The sequence below is a fragment of the Dromiciops gliroides genome, chromosome 4 (genome assembly GCF_019393635.1).
Source record: "Dromiciops gliroides isolate mDroGli1 chromosome 4, mDroGli1.pri, whole genome shotgun sequence".
NCBI classification, from domain to species: Eukaryota; Metazoa; Chordata; class Mammalia; order Microbiotheria; family Microbiotheriidae; genus Dromiciops; species Dromiciops gliroides.
In genome coordinates this window covers 229,408,923-229,427,386 of record NC_057864.1, presented here as the reverse complement: position 1 = coordinate 229,427,386, position 18,464 = coordinate 229,408,923, and the positions used below count along the sequence as shown (strand labels likewise).

Here is an 18,464-nt window from a genome sequence, read left to right as displayed (position 1 = left end):
TAATAAAGCTTTAAAAAAAAAAAGTATGCTTTAATCTGCACTATCAGTTCTTTCTCTGGAGACAGCATTTTTCATCATGAGTCCTTTCAGATTGTCTTGGATCTTTGTATTGCTGAGAAAATAGATAAGTCATTCACAAGTGATCATCATATAATATTGCTGTTACAGTATACAATGTTCTCCTGTTTCTGCTCTTTTCACTTTGCATCAGTTCATGTAAGTTTTCCCAGGTTTTAGGAGCAGCTAGGTGGCACAGTGCATGGAGCACTGACCCTGGATTCAGGAGGACCTGAGTTCAAATCCAGCATCAGACACGTGACACTTATTAGCTGTGTGACCCTGGACAAGTCCCTTGACCCTCATTGCCTCACCAAAAACAAAAAAAAGTTTTCCCAAGTTTTTCTGAAAGCAGGATATCCTGCTCTTCATTTCTTATAGCACAATAGTATTTCATCACAATCATATATAACTTGTTCAGTCATTCCCCAACTGATGGACATGCCCTCAATTTCCAATTTTTTGCCACCACAAAAAGAGCTGCTATAAATATTTTTGTACATATAAGTCCTTTACCTTTTTCTTTTATGTCTTTGGCTTCCAGATGTAGTAGTATTGCTGAGTCAAAGTGTATGCACTTTGGGCATATTTCCAAATTGCTCTCCAGAATTGGTGCATCAGTTCACATCTCCACCAACAGTGCATTAGTGTCCTAATTCTTCCACATCCCCATCCCCATTAATTTTCCTTTTCTGTCATTAGCCAATCTGAGAGGTTTGGGGTATACCTCAGAGTTGTTTTAATTTGCATTTCTCTAATCAGTAGTGATTTAGAGAATTTTTCATCTGGCTATAGATAGCTTTGATTTCTTCTGAAAACTGCCTGTTCATATTCTTTGACCATTTATCACTAGGAGAATGGCTTGTATTCTTAAAAATTTGAGTCCTTTATCAGAGACATTGCTGTAAAAATTTTTTCCCTACTAATTTTGGCTGCACTGGTTTTGTTTTATGTAAAACCTTTTAAATTTGATGTAAGCAAAATTATTCTTTTTATATCCTTTTTACATGCTCTCTATATCTTTTTTTGGTCCTAAATTCTTCCCTTATCCATAGATCTGACAGGCAAACTATTCCATGCTCCCCTAATTTCCCTTTAATGTCCAAATTGTGTACCTATTTTGACTTAATTTGGTATACAGTGTGAGATTTTAGTTTACACCTACTTTTTGCCATCCTGCTTTCCCTGCAATTTCTGTCAAATAGTGATTTCTTGACCCAAAATCTTGGATCTTTAGATCTGTCAAGAGACCTTTAAAGTTCAGTTTAGTAAGTCCTGAAAAGGAACCCCAATTATATGACACATGGAGCTGGAGGCAAGGGAGACTCAGAAACCATCAGGAGCTTGGAGAACCAAAGCTTGTTCAGAGGAAGCTGCCACAAAGAAAGGGACCAGGATTCTATGAGCAATTCTTCTTGGGCAGATGAGGCACAAAGAGTGTCAGAAACAGGAACTGGGTTCCTCAACTTAATATTACCTCTGAAGTCCCTGGTGCAAAAGTAGTGTTGCCTAAAAATATCTCTAGTCTTTGGACCTTCAAGGCAGTAATCTTATATCTCCTTTTCCCCCTTGGGTTCCCTTGAAGAAGCCTAAAACTTTCCCTCTGGGTACTTACCTTTCTTTGTTTTTAAATATTTATTTTATCTTTAAAATCATAATAGCCATAAGCTTTTGTTAGTATGGGTATACATATTGAAAATGAGAAGGAAATTTAAGGGGAAACATCTCCAGACAAGAGGGAGAGAGAGATCTAACAAGTATTTTATCAGCAGTGTGTGTGTGGGGGGAGGTAGGGTTAGAAAGAGAGAGAATTATAGATCCTTTGGTGTAACTTCCCAGAACAGAAAAAGAACATTTATACAGTATAGTGACTATACCCTGGCTTTACTCTCCTAGAGCCAAACTTAACCTGAAGGGATTTTTCTTTTACAAAGTGATAATTAATGCAAAGATATAGCAAGAACATTTTCCCCAATACATATTCTCCCCTGTATACTATCATGGTCTGGGTGGGGTGGGGCAGGAGAATTAGACATAATTTAACTTATTCCTGTATCCCATTGGTCCCATCAAGTTCATGTTGATGAATAGCATAACTACTGGATGAATGTTGTCCCAGCTTCTGCTGAATTCTCCTTGAGGAATGTTGCATTACTTGCAACCTCTGAAACTCAGGGATGCCAGTGCATCCTCTTGAACCTACGTGGGAGATGCCAGAGACCTGCTTCTAGGGGAAGACAATTTTCATTCTCCTACTACATGGAGGAAGTAGCCTGTTTTCATTGGCTCTGTATCCAAAAATTGCTATATATTTAAATCTATGTGACAGAGGCATAGTTACTCTCTTTTTCCTGTGGCATCGAGGGTTACTTAGGGCAGCGCCCTTTTAGTTTAGATTCAATGTTGTGGTGAAATGAGGCTCACAAGAGACAGTTCAGCAGTTAACAAAAGGAAGAAGTTTAGTTAGCTATAACATAGAAAGGATAGGGGGCAGCTAGGTGGCACAGTGAATAAAGCACCGGCCTTAGATTCAGGAAGACCTCAGTTCAAATCTGACCTCAGACACTTGACACTAGCTGTGTGACCCTGAGCAAGTCACTTAATCCTCATTACTCCCCGCACCCCCCCACCTCCCCCCAGAAATGGTACAGTGACATGATTTATCCTGTAGCCATTATTTCAGGAGCAAAAAGTAAGACCAGAACCTGATTAGATGCAACTGTCTTGTACTTGTAGCTGTGGTGTGCATACTCCATACCCTATAAGAAAATGCCTTTTGTTATAAAGTATTCAGAGTTGCCTCTAGTTGGAATATTGTGTGAATGAATCTCCCAATAAAACATAAGTTCTTTGAGGGCAGAGACTGTTTCATTTTTGTTTTTGTATCTCTAAAGCCTATCATAGTTTATTAATATGAACGAGTGAACATGCTCATGCAGGAGAAAAATGTGTTTAACTCTTTGCTTTGTCACAGTTATTGTTTTAAGTGTCTATCCATTTTGTCTACAGGTGAAATTATCCAGATTATGGAACAAAAAAAAGAATTAATGAAAGAAGCTGTAGTAGACACTCTGTGAGTAACTTTGATTTTGAGGTGCAGGGGGTGCAGTGCATAAAGTGCTGGGCCTACAGTTAAGAAGCCCTGAGTTCAAATGTGGCTTCATACCCTTACTAGCTGTATGATCCTGGGCAAGTCACTTAACCTCTATTTGTCTGTTTCCTCATATGCAAAATGAGGGTAATAATAGCACCTACCTCCCAGGGTCGTTGTGAGGATCAAATGAGATTATAATTATAAAGTGATTAGCATACTGCCTAGCACATAGTAAGGGCTATATTAGTTATCATAATCATCAATTGACCATATTAAACATAGACTTATTTAAGAAATAATGAGGTAACTTGAAGCCTGGGATTGAACACTTAACAGAGGGAAAGAGGATTGTCTGGCTGTGATTCTCCCCCCTTTTGGGGGAATATTTATTTCCTAGGGTATCCCTAGTGATTCCAGCATGATACTCAGCAGTTTCACAGAGTGGAAAATCAAAAACTGGATCTGAATGCAACTAGGTTGGAATGCCAAGATGAAATTTTCATGAGGTCAGCTGAAGGATAATGATAGCTGATATAGTATAGCTGTATTAGCCCAGCCAAATGTAGGTCTGAGGAACTTCCTTCAAGCAGCAGAAGACCATACAACATCAGGTATACAAAAGGAAGTCTCACTTTTGTAGCCTTTGAGACTTAAAGCTAGTTCAAGCCAGGCTATTCTCATATTATTAGGGATAGCATTGCTATTCACTTTGGACACCACCCTGGTTAGTAAGGATTTTAGACATTGTTATTTCCTACCCAACTTCTAGAGGAAGAAAAACAAAAAAAGTAGGCTATTTTCAGAAATTACAGGGAATAATGTACCGCCTTTGAAAATGGACGTTTTCTCTCTCATTTCTAGAACTTCTTTACTCCCATCTCTGATCACAGACCTTCAGCAGTTGAAAGACTAATTCTTTCTGTCATGTCAATAAAGGATGGAAAATTAAAATGTAAAACTATGCTGGGGCTATAAGTTCTAACATAGTAGTTCTTTGGTCCAGTGTTGGCAGACAGTCATTGTATCAGGTTGCCCCTAGATATTGATGGCATTATTTATTCTGACTCCTCTTAACAGTATACAGATGGCTATAGTTTGGCAAGTTTCAATTCTGTAAATTATATGGAGGCTGACAATGTTTTTCATCTGTAAAGCTTTCAGTAGATGATATTTTGCTATGTGGTTTCCCTTTCTACAAAAACAGCTTGCAGAAAACCCAAGTAAAGGAAGCAATGCCTTTATAAGGTCAAAACAGAAAATTCAGTCATGAGACTTTTCTTCTTTATTTCCCTGGAAGAAGGTCCATTTTCCCATAGTTAATAAAAACAACTGTAATAAGAAAAAGAACAGCAAGCTACAACCATTTGTGCTTTCTTACTTTTAGAGTTAAGCAATCATAAATACTTAATGTTGGGGAAACTAAGAGTGTTTTCAAAGAACCTGATATGTTCTTCTGTGCTTTTGTAAATGATATGGTACAGGACTTGGGCATAGTGGAAAGAGCCCAAGTATCTAGTTTTGGCCTTGTCATAACTATCTATACAACCTTGACTGATTTGGCTTTTTTTTTTTTTTTAAACCTATCTGGATCCTGTCCTGAATTCTAAGGTCCCTTTTACCTCTAAATGTCTGTGCTTCTTTAGGTCTCATAATTATTTGTGGTAGGAAGCATGAGAATTATTCCTGTAAATAAAAGGAGGTTCAAAATAGACTATCATAATATAAAGACCCACCTTGACTAGTTAAAACTAATAACATGGGGCAGCTAGGTGGCACAGTGGATAGAGCACTGGCCCTGGATTCAGGAGTACCTGAGTTCAAATCCAGCCTCAGACACTTAACACTTACTAGCTGTGTGACCCTGGGCAAGTCACTTAACCCCAATTGCCTCACTAAAAAAAAAAAAAAAAACTAATAACATGAGAGTCTCCCCCAAAATAATGACAGTAATGTTTGGGCTATAATTCTTAAACTGATTTCTTTCAGAAATAAAAAAGAGACCACATGTTATCTGAACATTATTGAACTTGATTTTTTGCCATCAATTGCCTTTTTTTGGATAAGTTGTAAGAGGGATTGTTAGTGACCTCATTTTAGAACTCTTTATTTCTATATGTTTTTCAAGGATTGGTGAGATAAAGGAAGGAGACACAGTGAGTGATGGTGTGACTAGGTCAGATGGTTACCTGGAGCACATCTTTAAATATGCAGCCAAAGAACTATTTGACATGGACATCAAGGAAATCACATACAGAGCATTGAAGTAAGTGCAGTTTGGGTAGATAAGGAATTCCCCAGATTAACGTTTCCCACAGAACTCTTGGTAGTAACTAACTGACTGGGAGAATAAAAACTGTTGTTTTTGCAAGACAACTGATATTGAAATGTGAAGCCCTTGGTCACCCCAAAGACAGATTATTTTTAGTATGAAGTCATAGTGTAAAGACCTATTTCTTGTACTTCCTGTAATAATTTGAGATTTTTTTCCTTTGATAGGAACCATAAAATAAAATGGCAAAACCACTGTTATACTTCCTTCTCTTCTGCCTGCTATACAAGAAGCAATTTTCTTCCGAAAAGGCCCAGTGCTAGCCAATTTGGCCACATGTTTTGGCCAAAAAATGTTTTGTTTTTTAAATAAGCCACCCCATATGAACCCAATTAGACCTAACCACCAGCCCACTGCTACTCTTAGATAACTACCCTTATGTTTTGTAATTAGTACACATCTCATTTAACATGCATTGTATTGGCATCTCATCCCTCTGCTACACTAAGCCCTTGAAGGTAGACATTGTGCCTCTCCCAGCATAGAAGTAACTCATTCTTGGTTTTAGCTTGCTGCAGAGTGTGGGATTTGTATGCTGCATGTATTTAATAAATGTTTGTTGTATGCTAGTAGGCTCAGGTCAGTCAATAGTTGTAATTATGCAACCGTGTCCAATACCATGTAAATTTCTTCTTGTGTGGCCCACTACTGGGGTAAAAAATTGAATAACCTGATGTCTCCAAATCTATTCTGTTTTATAGAAACAAAGACTTCCAGGAGATCACTTTGGAAAAAAATGGGGAAATAGTGCTACATTTTGCTGCTGCTTATGGCTTTCGAAACATCCAGAACATGGTCCTGAAACTTAAAAAGGGCAAGTTCCCATATCACTTTGTAGAGGTCCTGGCCTGTCCTGGAGGTAAGAATGAAATAAAATGGGATAAGCTCTACCTACCTTTTTGATATGACTGGGTCAATTGCCCAGATCCTTGACATTTACATTTTTTTTCTTTCAACATTTTTTGGGGGGAGAGGAGCAGGGCAATGAGGGTTAAGTGACTTGCCCAGGGTCACACAGCTAGTAAATGTTAAGTGTCTGAGGCCAGATTTGAACTCAGGTTCTCCTGAATCCAGGGCCTGTGTTCTATCCACTGTGTCACCTAGCTGCCCTGATCCTTGACATTTTTAAAAATATATTTTTATTTTACTTATTGTTGCACTGTATCCTTCCCCTCACCTTTCCCAAGAGACATCTTTTGTAATAGAATTTAGAAAGAAAAATGAAGCTCCACAAACTAACCAGGCCATCCCAAAATCTGGGGTGGCATCTGTCACCCTACCTGGTAGTCTTTGACTTCTAGAAACAGGCAGGGACAGGTGTCTTCTCATGTCTCTCCTTTTTGGAATCCAGTTTGGACATTATCAATTCACAACAATCAGTTTTGATTGTTTTGTTTGTCTTTCCATTTACATATGGGTAGTTGCTGTCCATTGTTTTTCTCCTTCTGCTTCTGCTTCATTTTGTATCAGTTCATATAAGTCTTTCCATGTTTTTCTCTGCATTCATGTTCATCATTTTTTACAGCATTACTTACATTACATTCATGTACAACAATTTGTTTGGTCAATTGATGAGCGTCTACATCTCCAGTTCCTCACTACCACAAAAAAGTGCTACTATAAATATTTTTATATGTGAAGGCTCCTTTCCTTATATCTGATAAAGCAACTTCTTTAGGTTGACAGGACCAATATGTAGGAGTATTTTGCTCTACAGCAGGGGCTTTCAACCCTGGGTTTGAGAAATTTTGGTTTTTAAAAAATATATATTTTTGTTAATGGCATTTTAATATAATTGGTTTCCTTTATCTTAAGTAGTTTATTTTATGCATTTTTAAACATTCTGTGAAGGGGTCCATAGGTTTCACAAGACTGCCAAAGAAGTCTGTGACTAAAAACATTGAGCACCTCCTCTGTTGAATAGACATGTTCAAGAAATAGTTTATCTAGAACCATCGCTTATGTTCAATCAGACACTGCTTGTAGTCCCTTTGATTTCTTTACCTTCTCACCAGATATCTTTCCACCCTGGAGAAATTTTTGCCGTGATGCTGACTCTCCTAATTGGTAACTTCCTAGCCTAGACTTCCATTTCATGAGGGGGCCCCAGCCATGCTCACTTCACTCTCTGCTACTTGCTCTATTCACTGGACTTCTCTATTTCCTCACCCTGTCCAAGTACTTTCCTTCCACTTCTAGTTCCTCATTATGCATTATCTTTTCCAATTAGAATTTTTTTTGTTCTTGCAGAAGCTTTTTTATTCTTTTTTTTTTTTTTCAAATTCTCTTCTTTCCCTTCACCCACCCATTGAAAAGTCAAGAAAAAACAAAACCCATTACAAATATGTATGGTCATACAAAATAAATTTCCACCTTAACCATTTTTTTTTTAAAGGGAAGAAAAAGAGAAAGTAAATACATTTCAGTTTGCACTTTGAGTCCATCAGCTCTCAGTCTAGGGGTAGATAGCATATTTCATCATGAGGACTTTGGAATTGTGAGTTATTGTGTTGATCAGAGTTACTAGGTCTTTCAGGGTTCATTATCATTACAATACTACTGTTACTGCATATACTGTTGCTCACTTAGCATCAGTTTTTACAAGTCTTGCCAGTTTTTCTGAAACCATCCCCTTTATCATTTCTTTTTGATGGATTCTTTATGAACACATTAGTATTCCATCACATTCATATCCAATTGAGTATATACCATATACCCAATTGATGGGCATCCCCATAGTTTCCAATTCTTCACTACCACAAAACAGATGTTATAAACATTTTTGTACCCATGTGTCCTTTTTCTCTTTGATCTCTTTGGGGTATAAAATCTAATAGAAGTATTGTGGAGTAAAAAGGGATATCAAGTTAATAGCTTTTTGGTTGTAGTTCTAAATTTCCTTCCAGAATGGTTGGACTAGTTCACACCACCACCACAATCCCTCCAGCATTTGTCATCTTAGACAATCTGATGGATGTGAGGTACCACCATAAAAGTTGTTTTAATTTGCATTTTTCTGATTATTAATGATTTAGAACATTTTTTAATATGGCTATTGATAGCTTGGATTTTAACATTTATCAATTGAGCAGTGGTTCTTGTTCTTGCAAATTTTAAACATTGATTAGAAAAAATTCCTATGGAAAATTTTCCCCAGTTTCCTGCTTTTCTTCTAATTTTAACAGCATTGATTTTGTTTGTGCAAAAACTTTTAATTTTATGTAATCAAAATTATCCATTTTACCTCCTGTGAACTTCTTGTATCTTGTTTGGTCATGAACTCTTTCCCTAGCCACAGATCTGACAGGTAATATCCCTTATTAGAATTTAAGTTCCTTGAAAGAAGGCACTGTCTTATTTGCTTTTATATGTATCCTCAGTATTTAGCACAGTACTTGGCAAAGAATAAACAATAAATGTTCTATCTGTCCATTTCATCCATCCATCTATCATCTATCTATCTAATAAAGTCACTAAAGGATGAACAATGGCCTCACAATAACCCCTTCTCCTGTTCTGTGGCACTCAGCCCTTATGCCTTCCTTTGGGAAAAAAGATATGAGATGTTCTCATGTAGTTTGTAAAGGTATAACTTGAGGGGACCGAATTTACCCAATTTTTTTGAAACAGTCCAAATTCCAAGAAAATAAAATAAAATTTATTTTAATTAAAAATTTATATTTTCCACACAAACTCTCTAACAAACAACATGAAGGGAGGGCTATGTCCTTTAACTGTGACAGTATAGTATTTTTTAATATTTTCTTTTTTTTCTTTTTTGTTTGTTTAGTTGGTTTTATTTGTTTGGAGTTTTTGCAGGGCAGTGAGGGTTAAGTGACTTGCCCAGGGTCACACAGCTAGACTGTATAGTATTAATGTCAACTTTTGTATTTGACCAGAGTTGTTCCTTTCAATGCTGATTTTATTTACATTTTGTTGTTGTGTTTATTGTTATTTTGGTGCTACTTTCTTTATCCTACATCAACTTCATATCATGCTTCTCATAAGACAGTAATATCCCCTGTCAGACCACCTGGTTCAGGAAATATAGTTACCACAACTATCGAACCTATGAATGCACTTTGTGGTTTGGGGTTCCTATATCCCAGTTGAAAGGCACTTCCAACACCCACTTAACTTTTAAGGTGACCAGAAAAAAATGTGAGCAACAGTAGTCTGAGAATTTAGTGATATCTACTGTTGTGTAGTCATTTCCAGAACACCAAGGCATATTTTGTGACCTCCAGGTACTGCCTGTGTCTCCTTTTATGTGTTGAACTAACTACTGTGCCTTGCTGATTTAGCAGTCACTTAGCATCAGGCCAGTGTAGTATAGTTTAATAACCAATTAATAACCAACTGACAGCTCAGTCAGTTATTGACACTGGTAGAAAAAGAAAGAAGGAATGGCCTTCTTCTACATTTGATGTGTCCCAGTAGAGAATAATTCCTGCATTTAGCGTGATGGCACCCAACTTTGACTATGATGGAGTTGTCATGTCACTGTGGTGTGAGTATTCCCTCCATCTCTGAAGATTTTAGCTTCCCTATTTAACCTTTTTATTCTGTGTAATTCTTATCTGTGTATTTCTATAAATTCTTCAAAGAGGATTGATTCCACATGCTGACAGCCTTCTAATGTTTCTTTTAATGTTACATAGATACCACTTTGACTGATTGTTATTCCTTGCTTTTATTTTATGAACAGTCACTTTGTCTTTGATGCAAAATCACGGTTGTCAGTATATTATAGGCCAGCTTGCAATTACCTTTCCATTATCTTTTACAACCTTTGTTTATATAAATTACTTTTGATACTTAATAATTAACTTTGGAATTATCACATGGAAAATGGATCAAATTTACCCAACTTAAACTCCAAGAATGAACCTAGGAAGTTAGGACATAAATGTTTAGGAGATAGATTCCTGCTAATTAGGATGATCTTCCTCCAAAGTGAAGAGGGTTGCCTCAGGAAGTAATAAGTTTCATATCACTGGCAGTCTTCACATACAGGCAGGAATAAGAAAATAATCCCATAAGAAAATGGGATTCCATAAAACTGAATATCTGTATCTATATTTACGTTAGGGTACAGGAGTGAGGGGTACTACATCCTTCACCTAGCCTGGCAAGTAGTCTTCCCTTTATAAGCTAAAACAGTTAATTTTTTTAAAAACAAAGTATGCCTCTACCTGACTTTATTTTGTGTGTGTGTGTGTGTGTGTGTGTGTTGTGTTGTGTGTGTGTGTGTCTGTTTGTGGTGTGTGTGTCTGTGTATGCATGCACATGTGTGGGCTTGTGTTCTAAAGGATGCTTAAATGGCAAAGGTCAAACTCAAACCGAAGATGGAAAGCCAGATAAGGCACTGCTGAGACGAATGGAAGAAGTGTATGCTGAAATCCCTGTGCAGCTTCCAGAAACTAACACACATGTTCAGAGACTATACCAAGAGTGGCTAGATGGTACAGACTCTCCAAAGGTCCTGGAAGCCCTGCACACCACTTACAGTGCTGCTGAACCCTCCACAGGCAACATGGATATCAAGTGGTGACAGCAAAGTTGGTAAAAAGGACTTATTTCATAGGACATGTGTAAATGACACTGGAAACATTCTATGCAATCAGGAACACTTTCTTTGGGCTTTAATTATGAAGAAGTTGTGTTTTTTTTTTTCCCCTTAAATTCCAAATATTTTTTTCACCCTGAAAAACCCTCTTGCGTCTTAGGTCTCTTAGGTCTTCTGTTTTCTCACTCACTTAGCTCGGTGCTGTCCTCATAATTTGTATTTGAACAGTACCTTTTGTCAAGGTATCCTGAATTCTCTAAATTAAAAAAAAAATTATTTGTCCTAAGGATAATTTTAAAGATCCAAGATATAAGAACAGCGAATGGTGCTCCCTTAGTCAAGACCAACATTTAAAGAAAAAAAATTAACTTACAGTTTATAATATGTTAAAGAGAGATGATTGAAAAAGCTTCATGTAGGGGCAGCTAGGTGGCGCAGTGGATAGAGCACCGGCCCTGGAGTCAGGAGTACCTGAGTTCAAATCCGGCCTCAGACACTTAACACTTACTAGCTGTGTGACCCTGGGCAAGTCACTTAACCCCAACTGCCTCACTAAAAAACCAAAAAAACAACAACAACGAAAAAGCTTCATGTAATCCCCTCCAAAATGTATCCAGGAACTCAAAGATAAGTAGTCTAATATAATTCCAGGAGTAAAAGGGGTGGTTTAATATCAAATGGAATGGATTTTTAGATCCAAACATGCATCATAAACCATTTCAAGGTCAGGAATTCTCTTATTGGGGGAAGAGGCAGGAGTGGGAACAGGATGTGAATTCAGGGGCCCAAAGTCTTTTTGAAGAATCAAGGGCCAGAGGGAATAAAGAGGTGGAGGTCACCATGAGGGCCTCCGGGAATAAGGCCAGAGGTTAGGAATCCAGGGTGTATGGGATGGAGCAGTGTGGATCTTCTGAAGTCACATGTGTGAAAAAGGGAAGAGGTACAGCTTTGGTAGAAGGCATCATGGGTCAGACAGAAAAGGAAGAGGGGTAGCTGAGCCAAGAACCCACAGTAAAATATTTTTTGAGGGACAGGTAGTAAGGGAAAGAATTTTCATAAATAGTGAGGTTTGGGGATGTTTGGGCTCTTGGATCCTAGGAGCAAAGCATAGGTGGCATAAAGCAGGAACATGAAGACCACATAGACGTAGAGAAAGTCATCTAGGCTAGAAGAGTACAGGGGGTTGGGGCCCTCCCTTCCACCATATTTTACAACCTCCATTGTGGCACATATCCCCTGTATGGTACCCTGGAGGATCAGGGAAAAGCATGGTGCCAATTAATAATTCACCAAACCAGTCAGCAAAATTAACATTGCATTTGACTACGATTATGAAAGAAATGGGAGATGTAAACAACAATGCTATACTTTATGAAGAATAACCTTGATGTTACTATAATCCTTGAAACACTTAAGCAAATGTCCTCAGTATTTCCATAGAAGACAATGGAGGTGGAATTAAAGAATACATAGAGATTTAAGGCAGATGTTGACTACCTTTTAGCAGAGACCTGCATCTCCAAAGTATTTGGACAAAGTTTTGTCATTAGAATTGGTGACAAAATAGAAAATACATAATAACTTAGAGTTCTATATAAATAGAACTATAAAAATATCAAAAATAACATTTTCTGCTTAGAAATTTTTTCCAATTTTATGTTTTCAATAAAGTTCTCTATAAGTGTTCCCAAAGAAATGCCTATCAGGACTCAAGTCATTCTAGGAAGCAATTGTTGAGAATGGAAAATAGCATTTGTCTCAGAGTAAGGAAACCTTGGTCCTAATTCTGACTGCCCTTATTACCTGTATGACCACAAGCAAATAATTTTCACCTCAGTTTTGTTATCTATAAAATGATGGAATAAAACTAGTTGATCTCAAAAATCCTTTTCAATTCCAATATTTCTGATTCCTTTTCACAACCCTACCTTTTTTAGTCCCATTTTTTACTTTCCTTCTCTTCCACTCTTCTGTTGGCTGCTTCCAAATCAAAAGGGTTTTTGTCTCTTTCATGCAAAGGAAATTAATTTATCTACTCATGCTCTATAAACCACTTGTATAGCATAGTCTTCCTCTCGTCCACTGCAAATGCTGGGGGTTGTGACCTTTCTCTTCCTAAACAGAAATAGGAATTTGGGAGGGTGGAGGGAGAGAATATATGTAAGGAGTTAGTTGCAGGAAAGTAGTCTGGAAATACACAGTTCAAAACAACCAGATCCAGTAAATTTTGTGAAAAAAACAAACCTATAAGTAAACTCAAATTTTGTTGAACAAGCTTTTGGAAACTGTCAAAATAACTTTGGTTTCAACCCTCAAATTTAAGATGATTCTGTAGCCCCTCAATGTTAACTACAACCTTGTATGATTAGATTAGATGTTAGATTAATAGTATGTTTTAAGCACCTGTGTTTCTTCATATGATGGATGATTATGTATATTGTGATAAATTATATATTTTGGACCTGTTATATGCATGTTTTTTGTTTTGTCCTATTTTTTTTCCTCTGAAAGCAATTCTACAAGTAATAAAGCTTAAGGGATAATTGTGGAGAACTAATTGAATTTAGGTATAATTCTCCCCAGCAGGGTTTGGAACTTGGAACCAGATTCAATAAACAAATCAACATTATAAAGTACCTACTTTTTGCCATGCACTTTGCTAAGCTCTGAGGATACAAAGAAAAAGAAAAGCAAAATCAGGTCTGGGTTATTTCACCATCTTTTAAGTCCACATGCCCAAATGACCTCTCCTTGTGCTATAGTCTGGAAACAAGGTGAAAAGGACTAGCAGACAAAAGCCTTTTGTTCAGTGTCTTCTCAGCAGGCCTGGAACATCAAGACTTGGCACTGGGTACACATGACAATATATTCACATTGTTCCTAATGCTATTGTTTTAAAACTGAAATCAAGGAAGCTATTTTTAATAATGAATGTCAATGGATGAAAATAGGACTGACTTAGAATAAAACTTCTATACAATGGCTAGCACATACTCTAATTTCCTACTCCACGAAAAGGTGCCTGAGGCAAAGGTAAATTGTGATCCATTGGGTTGAGAAGCTCTCCATTTTAATCTCTCAAGGGGCATGTTTTCCTTTTTTTGCAATCTTTGCCACATGACTGATAATCCCATCTGTACAAAGGAGGAAGTACAAATGGAGTTTTCCTAGTCTTTTGGTTAGAATTCAAATTCTAGATGGAATTTAGTGATCCTATATCTTACAATGTGTTCATGGTAGTGCTGCTTTTAACCTATACTGTGATCATCTCATAAAGAGGTAGGGTAAAGATATTGATGAGATGGCACCATTCTTAGAGAGGAGTGGTGGTAACTTCCTACAGACTCCTCAACCTGTATACGTTTTGGTGTTTTGTAGTATACTGTACAAAAAGGCAAAATAAATTCAGACCTGTGATATCAGACATTTCTAGTAACCTCTGTTGGGTGTTATATTTGAAGGCTGTTCTCTGAATTCTGCTGCTATGTATCTCAAATATATAATGGATACATTGAATAATACATTTAATTGTGACTGGCATCCTATTAAATCACCTAACCCAGGGTATGGCCCCATGGGCACTTTAGTAATACCCAACATTTATAATTACATATCCTTTCACATTCACTATTTTAGTTGGGGCACCAAGGTAACACAGTAGACAGAGCACTCTGCTTGGAATCAGAAAGACTCATCTTCATGAGTTCAAATTCAGCCTTAGACACTTATTAGCCATGTGACCCTTTGCAAGTCACTTAACCCTGTTTGCCTCAGTTCCTTGTCTATAAAATAAGGTGGAGGAGGAAATGGCAAATCACTCCAGTATATTTGCCCAGATCATCTCAAATAGGGTCACAAAGAGTCCGATGTAATTGATCAACAACAATCTTAGTTGACTCTTGTTAGCCATGGCCAAGATGTTAAGCTTGGCATCAATCTTGTGAGAAAGGAGAATGCCTCCTGTGGGTAGCCTTGTTTTATACTGTACAGTAAAGGACAGAGCTAAAGCATAGAACTCAATTCCTGGTTCTAGTTAATGTCTCTCCAATCCTACTTTATACCTTGTGTCTATTAATTATAAAGGAGGCCCTTTCATCACCTATCTTGAGAGGTGATATCACAAGGCTTGACTACTTGACTACCATAGGTTAGAATTTCATAGCTGAATCTCAGTAGTCTCTCTGTGGGTAGTATGTAAGCAGCATATAATCAGACTTCACTATACAGCAGTTCATGAGTCTTTGCAGGTTTTTCTGGGATCATCCTGTTTGTCATTTCCTATAGCACAATACCATTCCACCACAATCATATACCACAGCTTCTTCAAAACAATACAATGAGTCCAAAAAAGTGGCTGACAGATTTGGATCAACATTGTCCAGCATTCCTCTCTCTGAGTTCCAGTTAATTCCACCTTTGATTATGAGACAATCTTCTGGAAACAAGCTGAAGATGGCAGCCAGGGTCATGTAACACAACTGTAGGGTGGGTCTCCAGTGAAGCAGCATAGCAATGACAGGAAGAAGGTGTCCAGATAAAGGACTGTGCTGATTGGGCACTAGTAAGAGGAGTGGGCCAGTGACCAGCAGCTCTTGGAGTGGTAAGAAATGTTCCTAGATTAATGGAAACTAGTTCTCCTCCCCCTACTAGCTACTTTCCTGGGTGCTGGTAAACCATTCTACCTTTTAGAGAAAAGTCATAAAGCCACTAGTAAATTAGTAGAAATGGCCAACATGTTTCCGCTTTCTTTATCTGCTGCTTCTATTTACCTGTTATTAAAAATAACAACACTGGGGCAGCTAGGTGGTACACTGGATAAAGCACCGACCCTGGATTCAGGAGTACCTGAGTTCAAATCCGGCCTCAGACACTTTTGCTCTGCAAAAAAAAAAAATAAATAAAAATAACAACACTGAACAATGATTCTGACCCTGCTTTTTTAGTATTCCTATTGATTATAGAAATATTATGCCACCCCATCCATTTAGTATTTCCTATAGTAGAACAGGAGTTGAACTCTGGGAAGAAGGCAGAGAAATTTAGGAAGTTATAGAAAGCTGCTAGTATTTCTGAATCTTGATATAATGTATTCAGGATTCATATGTGCACCTTTATTAAATTACCATATCCTAAAGGAAAGAGCCAGCTGTTCACTGGAGCAGCTGCTAAGTATTGGCAATTCAGTCTCCTCCCAATAACCTCAAACCCAATACTTGCTCTTATGAGAAGGAAAGAAAATGACAGTAGTCAAGGTTGGTGACTCCAACTTACAATACACAGTTGGTCTAGCTGTGCCTCCATGCAACCTAGCAATGGTACTAGGCCTTGTGGTGGTAGATCACTTGTGATCTCTGTCCCCCCTCTACCTCTCACAGGTAGTTAGCAGAACTGAGAAAGCTAAACAACAAACATTTTTGGTGTTAACTTTCTGGAAGTGTTTATGCCTCGTGGATAGCAGACAATTCTTTTACAGAGTAGCTTCAGATAATAGATCCAGAACTGTTATTAGACTAGGCTGACCCAAGGAGGGCCCTGGCAGCTGGAGTTCAAGATATTGCTCTGCCATTCATTCCATGCACAGATAAGATGAAATGTGTGCTTTTTTGAAGACTCCTAATCTTAGAGACCAAATCATTACATTTTTTTTCTATCTTGTGGGTTAGGGAATTAAGATTGAGGGAACAAAAATCTACCATTCCCTTTGGACTTTTAGGAGGTATAATAGAATGTGAACAGAACTTGAAATCAGAAGATAATCGTTTTGATCCTGGCTCTTCCATTTTCTCTGATTGCTAATGCCAGAAATTCCCTTTACCAGCTAATTGAAACAAATGCTATCTAAATTGAGTGGCCCACTGGAAGATTTACCACCCCAACCTGAGTACTCCATTCTATTTCTGTCTACCTTCTCTGGTTATTGTGACCTATACCATCCTGTGGGTTGAAGGCTATGAGCTCAAAAATAGAGAGGAAGGGGGCAGCTAGATGGTGCAGTGGATAGAGCACCGGCCCTGGAGTCAGGAGTACCTGAGTTCAAATCCGGCCTCAGACACTTAACACTTACTAGCTGTGTGACCCTGGGCAAGTCACTTAACCCCAATTGCCTCACTTAAAAAAAAAAAAGAGAGAGGAAGGGGAAGTCTCAGTTCACATGACCAGGAAGATGGCAGATTATTCACTTTTTCCAGGCCTTTAAATCTCAAACCCTCAAAAAACAAATGCACCAGATATAGAATAATTGCTGGGAATCCACAGAACAAAGGAGAGAAACCTATAAGGTAAAATCAGCAGATATTAACACCAGAGAACTCTATTAAAGTGTACACTTAAATAAATAAATAAATTTAATAATTTTTTTTTTAAGTGTACACTTAACAACCTTCCTCAACCATACTTCAGGCTTCTGGCATGGACATGAAGCTGGCAGGTGCATCTTGATATGCACCCTGCTGCAGAGATCTGCTAATACACCTTACCCATAACCCCTAAAACAAAGGGCTTTAGGAGCTCTGAGTTACCCCTTTGCCACACCTGCTACAAGATTGAGGCCATTTCCCTCTGGACTCTAGGTAGTTGTGGGAGAGTGTTTCAAAGACTTGAAAGGGGATGTTTTGTACTAACACTAACACACTATACTACCTTAGTAAATAACCCTTACGAAGAGTGAATTACATCTGGCCAACTAATTAATATCAACTAATAATCATGAGGGAAAGCACACCAGTGAGGACTTTTGATCTATAATATTGAGGGGAGAAATCCCCAGCCCCTTAGCAATATCCCTAGAAAAGTCAGAGTAAACATAGTTGTCCTCTGGGGACCTAGTCTATAGAGTTGGGTCTGGAAAAGCCTGTGCTACAATGAAGGGAAAAAACACAATTATCAATCATGACCATGAATGTGAATGGAATAAATTCACTTTGGGGAAATTACATTAGGCTTAAAGGCAACATAGACAACAAAATAATAACATTATGTATTTCTTACAGCCTTAGACTAATCTAGCAAAAAGATGAAGACCCACATAGAATTCTAGAAAAGTTTAATATGATAGACCTCTGACAGTTATTGAATGAGAATTAAAGATATAAAGGCTTAATAAATAACTACAGAAAAGCAGATATATAAGAAAAATTATAAATAATTTTAAAAATTATAAATAATAAAGGACCTTTGAAGAAAGGATCCAACTTAAATGGAGACTGGATAATTCCTATTGAATTGGAAGGTCAAAATGCAAATATAAGAGACAAAAGATAATTTCATCTAAAAACAACATTAAGAAGGCAACACCATATCAAAACTTTTGGGATGCAGCCAAAGCAGTTTTTTTTGTTTTGTTTTGTTTTTTGTTTGTTTGTTTATTTTTGTGGGGCAATGAGGGTTAAGTGACTTGCCCAGGGTCACACAGCTAG

At 37.6% G+C, this 18,464-nt stretch overlaps 1 protein-coding gene across 3 annotated transcripts in view; it reads left to right on the top strand.

Annotated features, from left to right (window-relative positions):
- NARF (nuclear prelamin A recognition factor) overlaps positions 1–14,471 on the top strand; it is a 58,645-nt gene extending 44,174 nt beyond the window's left edge. For 2 of the 3 annotated variants that reach the window (XM_044002206.1, XM_044002207.1), the window contains exons 9-12: positions 3,067–3,130; positions 5,277–5,414; positions 6,182–6,339; positions 10,793–14,471. In XM_044002206.1, the coding sequence (XP_043858141.1) occupies positions 3,067–3,130; positions 5,277–5,414; positions 6,182–6,339; positions 10,793–11,034 (602 nt within the window). In that variant the 3' untranslated portion in view covers positions 11,035–14,471. Of the gene's footprint in view, positions 1–3,066; positions 3,131–5,276; positions 5,415–6,181; positions 6,340–9,270; positions 10,741–10,792 lie in introns of those variants that run through there. The other variant, XM_044002208.1, reaches the window with a different exon arrangement.
- Positions 14,472–18,464: the final 3,993 nt, after the last annotated feature.